At 41.2% G+C, this 9,514-nt stretch overlaps 1 protein-coding gene across 1 annotated transcript in view; it reads left to right on the forward strand.

Annotated features, from left to right (window-relative positions):
- Nucleotides 1–9,514, forward strand: part of COL6A2 (collagen type VI alpha 2 chain) — a 60,986-nt gene that overhangs the window by 48,187 nt on the left and 3,285 nt on the right. The window contains 2 exon segments of the mRNA XM_042457821.1: nucleotides 298–759; nucleotides 1,495–1,533. Of these exon segments, the coding sequence (XP_042313755.1) occupies nucleotides 298–759; nucleotides 1,495–1,533 (501 nt within the window).

Genomic DNA, 9,514 nt, shown 5'->3' on the forward strand with positions numbered 1-9,514 from the left:
TGCCCTTCTCTACTCAGCAAGGGAGTGTTCAAAAGGGACTTGCTCCATGCAAAGAGCGGCACAGAACTCCATGCCTATCTGTGTGCAGAGAAACGTGGAATAGGTGTCTGGGAATGGGAAAACCAAATGCCATCAAAGGAGAGAGGGAACTCTCCCTCTTGATATCATCTGGCCAGCCAGATGAATCAATGAGGGCAATATTACTCTCACTTCAGTGCAGATGCATGCATACTTACACCCCATTTTGAAAGGGAATAAGTAATCTTAACCTGAACAAGTGTCCTTGATCATGTATTTTCTTGGCAGGGGCCCGTGTTGGAGTGGTACAGTACAGCCACGAGGGGACATTTGAAGCCATCCAGCTGAACGACAAGCGAATTGACTCCCTCTCCAGTTTCAAAGAGGCAGTGAAGAAGTTGGAATGGATTGCAGGAGGCACCTGGACCCTTTCTGCCCTCCAGTTTGCCTACAACACACTCATCAAAGAAAGCCGGAGAGAGAAAGCACGAGTGTTTGCTGTGGTGGTAACTGATGGTCGCCATGATCCTCGTGACAATGACTCCCACTTGCAGGCACTCTGTGGGGGAGACGTCATTGTCACTGCCATTGGCATTGGAGACATGTTCAATGCAAAAGAGGAAGATGAGACCCTGCGGTCAATCGCCTGCAACGACAACCAGCGTGTTCAGAAAATGAAATTGTTCACAGAGTTGGTGGCTGAAGAGTTCATTGACAGCATGGAGCATGAACTCTGTCCAGGTGTGTCCAAATTTCCTCTGCTGAGGCTGGCATCCTATAGCTATATAAAGGACACATACCATGTCATAGATTTCGCCTCTCTTATATCCTTTTGTCTTTAACAGTTCAGTAGTGAAGTCTAAAACATCTTCATTTTTCAAAGGATTGCGCCCATCAGAAGTCTAGTACAATTCCAAGTGTACTATCATGGGCTATCCTGGGATGAGCAAAGTGTGCCCTGTGAAACCCTCCAGAAGCCCCCTAAAGCTCCCAGAAACCGCTAAGTTTAAAAAAATATATAAACTAAATTTTAATTTTAAGAAAAAGATTGGGGGTAATTTTCTCCAAAAACTGTCCATAACATCCCAGAACAGCAGTGGTTTGCTTCCATTAGCCCTATAAAGCCCCCCACACCCCCAAAACACAGGGAAATCTGCTGAAATTATAACCAGAAATGACATTGTGTCACTTTGGACATGGCAAAACTGCTGATGTAGTCCACCAGGTAGGCAAAGGGTAGAAAACTGATCCCCGCCTCCTAAGCAGTTGCTTTAATTAGAAAATAACTTGCAGGAGGAGTTAAGCAGCCACATCCCTATTCATCATAGCAAAACAAAAACATGTGGCGCACCATACAGGCATTCGTATTTTAAAAAAGAGTTGGCTGCCCTCATGCATCATGTGTAGTTTGCTTTAGTTCCACAAAAGATAGGCTCTTGGTATGGTTTCAATGTAATGTTTTTGTTTAAATTTCAGATCCTCAAATTGTCTGCCCTGAGCTACCCTGCCAAACAGGTAAAAACTGAGATAATCTACACTGTCATTCTCGTCCTCTCCCCATGCCCCTTCTTTGCCGCAGTTTATTTTGTAATATGGCAGAATCCATATTAAGTTTTAAAAAATAGAAGCTTCTAGCTAAGGAAACAAGAGGGGCATAGAGATCAATAATTTTGATCAGCATCTTCATGTCCTTACCTCTTTTGCACTGGGTCATCAGTTTTCATTTCTGCAGGTAGGTGCATTACACCTGTTGTCTTTTGTCTGTCTCCATTTACAGCAGAGTTTTGTATGCTACTTGTGCAGACATTCTAAGCCTTCTCTGAAACATAGCTCTGTGACAGCAGATTTGCAATCCATCCCTATTTCTGGCTGTAGCAATCCTATTCTTTGGGTTTGGTGACTGACAGCAGATTTACAAGTGTTTTTGGTAGAAACAAATTAGTAATAGGGAGACCTTGTTTAGCATAATGGAACAGTGCGGGCTTTTATCATGGTGCTGAGAAGCTATGAATAATAGTTCTTTATGATAACATAAACATTTAAAACTGGTATGTTGTGAAGTACAGATGCTGCCAGTTTTAGTCAACATTAGTCATAATGTGCAACTGGGGACTCTATCGCATGGGGTTAAAAGAGTGGCTTACCTTTCTCAAATTCAGTGCTAATTTGGGAGACAGCCAGTTCCTATCACTCATAAATTCCTGCCGAATTGCTGCACGGGTCCATCCCAGATGCAACCTGGGTCACCTAGGCTGCTTCCGTAGCCATTTTTAGAAGTCAGCAGCTTCTAACCATGGAAGTGGCTTAGATGACTCGAGCTGCAGCCGTGATGGACCCGGGCAGTGATTCGGCAGCGATTTATGTGTTATAGGAACCACTTGCCTCCCAAATTAGCACTGAATTTGGGAAAGGTAAGCTACTCTTTTAATGCCATGTGATAGGGTCCTTGGTCTCTAGATAAAACCACATTGAATGGTAGAAACACATGATAAAGTACTGCTGATGGACAAATCAACTGATAATCCAGGAAAATAATCAGTTTGTTGCGTTTTGCTGTTTCTGCCTCCGATAGTTGTGTATTGGTGATGAACAGAACCACCTTCCACTTTCCTCCATGTTTTCAGTCTACTTCAGGGGTGGACAACTGTGCAGTAGCCATGGGCCAATTGTCTTCCTCCAACACCCTCCTATGGGCTGCCCTTTCCTGACATAGCTCCCAAATACTTCTGTCTTTGTGAGACTCCTTCTCAAAATTCAAATGGAGTCTTGCACCATTTCCCACTGCCATTTTGAAAAGGACTCCAAAGAAAATAGAAAATTTGGGGGTTCTGGAGGGCTTTTTATGTGAAACCATGTGTGATTTTGTATGTTTGTGAGACTTTGTACATCAGATTTATTTATTTATTTATTCTGTTTTTCTTTTAAAAGTCGGCCAAACTGGCTCAGGGTACTTACTTTAATAGTTTCCTGGGAATTAAGCAAAGAATGTCACTGTCAACTTTCTTGATACCACTGCCATATCTTATTCTATTGACCAGGAAAAGGCTGTATAATAATAATTATAACTGGAAAAGCTGCATGCCATAATTACTCTTTCTGAAAAGTATAGACACATCAGCATGCAATGCAAATAATTATTAACCAGAATAATTAATAAGCACTGGTAACTACTTATTTAAATAGATTTAAATCAGAACTTTAGTAGGATGTGGTTCTGTAACATAAATCAAGCTCATTTAAATACTAAAATAGACATTTTTGTCATTTCTTTGCTGCACCATGTTAGAACTCTTGACAGCAGCCTAGGCCCTGAGTGTGATAACCTTGTGATTCTGCTCCCAGTTAGAGTATACCTATTGAAGAAAGGGGGTTTATTTATATGCTGACTCTGTATTCAATGGGTATATTCTATTTGGAACCAGCCAACCAGAGTTGGGCCTATGAATGCTAAGGAGTCAGTATTTTACCAGTCTGACTAGGATATTCTGGTAATTCTTATTGAGGGAGAAAACCTGTGCCCGAGGTATTCAGATTGTAAACAGTTGCTCATGTAAGGACAGCAGAGAAAGGGCCCAAACAGACAGGCCAAAATAAAGCTGCTTTGGATCACTTTGGAGGTATGTTGTTTAAATGACACATGCATCTTAAGAGGCCTTAGGACTGGAGTGTGGCTTTGGTAAAGCTTCTGGCCTCTTAGGACACATACATCATTTAAACAGCATTCATCCAAAGTGATCCAAATCAGCTTTATTTTGGCCTGGCTGTATGGGTTCAAACTCCTTCTGTCTGTATTTTAGAGTAGAATCACTTAATTCATAGTTCCTGGGTAGATACTCCATTATTCTTTGGATTCTGTAGTGTTCTTTGGACTGTGAATTTTTCTGTGCTGTTCTTGGTTCAAAAATTGCAAATAGAGATGTACATGTTAGAGGAAGTTGCATATTAAGAAAAATACTGCATCAAATGCAAATAATAGGGTAAATTGCATAAAGGGATATATTATAATGTAAGTTGTATAAAACTATTGTGTAAAAAATTACAGATTTTAATGTGGGGGAGGTTAGTCTCAAAGACTAATTCAAAAATTGGATGGCATGGATTTATAATTGCTAGGGTTTATTTTTACTGGGGAACAGTTCTTTTTTTAAAAAAATAGCAGTCCATGATGTGAGCTTCCATCTACTGTCTGAATTGCTGTAGCTGAGAGGAAGGCTTGCCTCCTCCTGGCCTCACAAGATTGAGGGCTCAGGTACCAGACATGATTGCGCTAGGCTAGATCCAGAAGCCACCATATTTTGCCTTAGATACACCAGGGATCCTGCCACCACAAGCATCATGTGCAAAACCAAAGTGAATTGAAAGCAAGAGATCCATACCATGCTAGAAAGCCCTGAAACTATTCTTTTGACACTCACTTGCAGATGGGAGGAACCCTGGGATCGAAAACCCAGTTATTTTCCGCCCTATGGAAGAGGGAGTCAAGATAAATTTTCCCAGCACCAAACCCATGATCGCCCAGTTCCTGAACTCCACGAGGGAGATCCAGGATCCCAGCATGTACACCCAGCTGGTGGCCACCTTGGCCTATACTGCCGAAAAAGCCAAGTTTGCCACTGGACATGAGCGGCAGGAATGGATGGACTTGTTCATTGATACCTTTAAAATGGTGCACAGGGAGATTGTGGGGGATCCAGAGACTGTAATAGGACTTTGCTGAGCCTGCGCCGCTGCCACTAAGCAGAAAAAGGGCTTGATCCTGCCTGCAGAGCATTAAAGCTGACTAGCAAAGTAGTAGAAATTTCTTTAGAACTCTCCTTGGTGCTAAAAGATGGCACTGAGGAAAGGTTCTAGAGTAGGGGCATTCTTTTTAAAAAGCCGGTTTCAAGTGTTGTTGAGGCCTATATTCAGCTTTGCTGCTAGATTAGTATGCTGGCCCAAACCAAAGGATGAATTTAGTTACTGTGTTCCTAGAGACCAAGGCAAAGAGGGTGGGTGGCAGTAGAAAGCAACCTGAGATCCTTCCCTCAAAATCAGTCTGGAATGATTCGTTCACTCATTCACTAAGTAAGCTGACACCAGATGTGGGTTAGGGATGGGAATACAGGCAACCTTTTTTATTGAATCATAAAATTTTATAATTGGGAGGGACCCCAGAGACAATCTAATCTAACACCCTGCCGTGTAGGAATACATAACGCCCTTTAGAAAATGCCCTTTCTGCTCTTGGTCTTCCAGGAAGAGGATAGAATAAGCTGACAACCATAAAATCTACCGTAGGTTATAAAAATCTACCATGGGGTGGCTTTCATTTCATGGAAATTGTAGCCTGTGATCATACTCTAAACTAGGAAATGATAGCTGCAGGTACACGTGTGAGGAATGTACAGTTTAGGATTACTGTACTGTATACTCAGGGGTGAGTGCTCCTCTGCACAGTTACAGTTGCCTTACAGAACATTGCTGTTTGGCCAGTGATTGTCTTGAGTCAACAACACAGCCGGCATGAAGCTGCCTACAGTCCATAGTCTGAGCTGACAAGGGACTTAATCCCACAGTAGCAGGCTGAGTCATGGCTTTCTGCTCAGACCATGGGACTGGCAACTACAGGAAATAGTTTTTATGAGCTGAAAACAATGTGTTGCAATGTGTATGTATTCTCCGAACATTAACTGTCCATAAAATGACTTCTGTCTATGTCTTCCTGTTTACTTGCAAGGACACTCCTAAGTAATTCAAGGGAACCTGAATTCCCTAAATGTTCTTTTTCTTCAATTCTAAGAGTGAAGTCTAGAATGGAAAGCATTTGGAACAAGCATTCAGTGCATTCCAAAGCATTTCTTTTCAGAGTAGAAAGTGTTTTCAAACTATTTAATCTGTTTTACCATAAAGTTCCTTCCTGTAACTATTCCCAATATGATGGCCTCTAGAGTTTTTGGATTACAGTTCCCATTGGTCCCAGCTGACATAGCCAGTGGCCAAGGGGCCTGGAACCTGCAATCTAAAATATCTAAAGTGTACCATTTTGAGAAATGCTGCCCTGCTGCCTTGGGCTTTCCTAAAAGACAAGAAGAACTTCAACTCAGTCAGTTGGCCACTGCTCTAGCCACTGGGCAACATTTCCCAATGAAACCTGAGGAGCGTCCTTGCAAGAATTTGTGCTCTGTATGCTTTGTCTTGTTTTTCTTGTTTGCTTGTTTTGTTTTATTCTGTTCTGTTATGTCCTGATTTTGTTTTGTATATATGGAATTTACCGTTTTGCAAACTTTCACCATCTAGCTAGTAACTTATCTAGTAACTAACTAATAACTTTCCCTGGGAGGAAAATACTGATGGAAATTAATTATCCAGTGACTGCACAAGTAAATAGGAACACTCTGTTACTGTAATATTTAATGCACAAAAGGGAGATTTGGGTTTGTGTGTGCTAAGGTTCTTCACCTTGAGAGTTAACATTAGTATTGCCATCCAGCTTTTGAAAGGCGAGATATAAGATGTGCACTGAAGAACCCACAGTAAAGTCAAACATGTTGTTAAAAGCCAGTGTGAAAAATTAAGCTAGATGTCCAAACTCTTCTGTGTACTAGTACTGTTTTCACCTCTGTAGCAAAAGCAAACCTTGATCAAATCCCATTAAAAGAGATTCTTTAAGTGTAATACAAGGTGCAGAGATACAAATATACAAATATATTTTAAAATTTAGACTCTGAAGAAAATTCTAAACTGAATACTTGTTCATTCAGAGTGTTTTCAAAAAGAAGTTTTTCCCCCAGCAAGCCTTGATTTTTGTAGTCCCAGATCTAGGAGATTTTCACACAGGCAAAAGTGACAGGAGCATTGCAAGATTCTCCCATCACACAAGTGCGTGGAGATCATCAGACAATGATGTGATATTTGCATCATTATCCCATGAATAAAGAGAAAATCTTGTGTCAGTTTTTATTCACAGAAAAGTCCCATGAATGAAAAATGAAGGGAGAATTCCTCTTTATTCATGGGATAATGATGCAATTATCACAATGTTGTGCAACATTGTCTGATAATCTTTGCACAATTACACGATAGAGACAGGAACATCTCATTATGCTCCCATCACTTTTGCCCATGTGAAAATCTCCTCAGACTGAAGGAGTCAACTGGATGACGGTTTACATTGCCTGAGATCCCAAGGATACTAATTCCACCAGTTTCCAAGCCCTTTAGGACTGGGATTTTTAGTATGGGCTGCCTAAATCCAGTGTAATAATCACTAACATATATTTGCCAGCCAGGCAGAACCAAATTTTGAATGCAATTCAACTTTTGTCAAATCACCTGCCATTATTCCAGTATATGAGGTAAGCATAGGATCACTATAAAAAGAAGAATTCATACAAACATAAGCCAGAAAATAATGACTCTCTCTTTTTTTTTCCCATTGCTTCAAGGTACATATCTGTATCAACTGTGTAGACCTTGTAATTTCAGCCTGATCACACACCAACATTAATTCAATTGGTAATGCTTCTGGGATGCTTGTCCTAAGCTGGCTTGCAAGAAGCGATCAGCTATGCTTTAAATAGATATGCTATAGGTGATACATATTATAGAGACTGTTGGGGCCATGTGAAAAATAGGACTGACAGTGTATCCCACATCTTACATTATATACAGCACATGAGAAAAAGCTGTATTCTAATTAAAATTTTGATGTGAAGAGAGAAGTGTGCCTGATGTGTAATGGTTTTTCCTTCATGCCTCTGGATATAGAACAGAGCCAAAAGACAATGTGAGTTGCATCATAATGATGGCCACCCTTACAACTGGAGTTGCTCAAAGCTTGCAGGGGCAAGTGATTGAACTATATCTTCCAGAAATTCTCACCCAACCACATGGTCAGTGGGTATGCTGGCTAAGGGTTCTGTGGACTGTGGTCCCAAAATGTAAACTTTCTGAACTGATGCTGACATAATCCAGCAAGTCCAGTTAAAGCAGGTGTTCATATAGTTCTGCTAGTGCAAACAATTGTCATAAGCCCTCCTTCTGTCTGATTCTATTTTACTTTCAAAATTATCAGAAAATTATCAATATTTGTATCAAAGCTGACAATCATATGCCCCCCCAGAAGTTGCAGTACTGCATTGCTTAACAGCCTTACCTAGCATAGGAGATGGTGAGGATTTTAAGGGATTTCTAACCCTAATCAAAATGCAGAAGCTCTTCTACAACCTGCTGGTTGTAGGAAAAACCCCCAGTGCTCATCTGGATGTGTGTTCTTTGGAAAGTGGTGGAAAAGATCTGTTTGGATACATGCCCTGCCCTTCCTAAAACCAAGAATATTTGAGACATCCCCATACAGCTACCACACATGCAAAGTAACAAAACAGAAAACCCCATGAAAATAAAGTGATAAGCTATACACATCCCTACCAGTCATACAAAATGATAAGTACAAATAAAGACAGTAGCTAACTGGAAACACTTCATGAGAAAATAGCAACCAGAAATCATGTGGGCAAAAACCAATATCACATTCAAAGTGGGCTAGGTGCAAAAGGGTAAGAGTTTTAAATGAAGGAGGATCCTAGCCAGCCTCCTCCCCAGTGGAACAAAATGCTCATACAGAAAAGAAAACTAAGAGGCTCAGCTTTCACAAGCTGACTGCAGGCTGTGTGATGTCACAGGCTGGGCTGGTCCTCTGGAAGAGATGACAGAGATCCTGAACAGACGGGCCAAAATAAAGCTGCTTCGGGTCACTTTGGGGGTATGCTGTTTAAATGCTGCTTGCATCCTAAGAGGCCAGAAGCTTTGACAAAGCCACACTTCAGTCCTAAGGACTGGAGCAGAGCTTTGTTGCAGCTTCTGGCCTCTTAAGATGCATGTGTCATTTAAACAGCATACCTCCAAAGTGACCCAAAGCAGCTTTATTTTGTCCTGTCTGTATGGGCCCTGAGTCCACAGGTGGTGGAACTGGTGCTCCTGAGGAGTATATTTCAACCTGGTAGGACAGTGATAGAAATGCAGGCCCGGCAGAGAACTAGGTAAGGTACCACTCAGCATCATTTAGCCCTGACACAGTGTTAGCTTTATGCAATTAGGTTATCTTCTGAATACCACTCTGTGAGCAAGGAAGCTGTTGGGAGTTCTGAAAATGTAGTCCTTTTCTGAAATTAATTTCTGTGTGGGTGAGTATGCACATTGTCTATGCTATGCTCTCAAGCTGTTGTTGTTGTTGTTGTTATGCAACAGCTCTTCATTGTGCAAGTCTCCTCTTGCAACAAATTTCAAAAGAACTCTTCTGTAGTCTGATGTATCCCCAAAGATTACACAGAAAGGACATAGACATATTTGTTTTTCCTCCAGGTTTCAAAGGGCCTTCCCCCAAATAGATTAGAAAGTTGATGTTAAAAAATGCTGAGCTACATCCTGTGGCAGTCACCCAGTTTTCCAGTTTGGAACCATGGAGGGAGTTGAAGGCAAAATTAAGGGACCTTTGAACAACATCTCTGTATAATTTTCA

The sequence above is a fragment of the Sceloporus undulatus genome, chromosome 1, assembly GCF_019175285.1.
Source record: "Sceloporus undulatus isolate JIND9_A2432 ecotype Alabama chromosome 1, SceUnd_v1.1, whole genome shotgun sequence".
Classification (NCBI taxonomy): Eukaryota; Metazoa; Chordata; class Lepidosauria; order Squamata; family Phrynosomatidae; genus Sceloporus; species Sceloporus undulatus.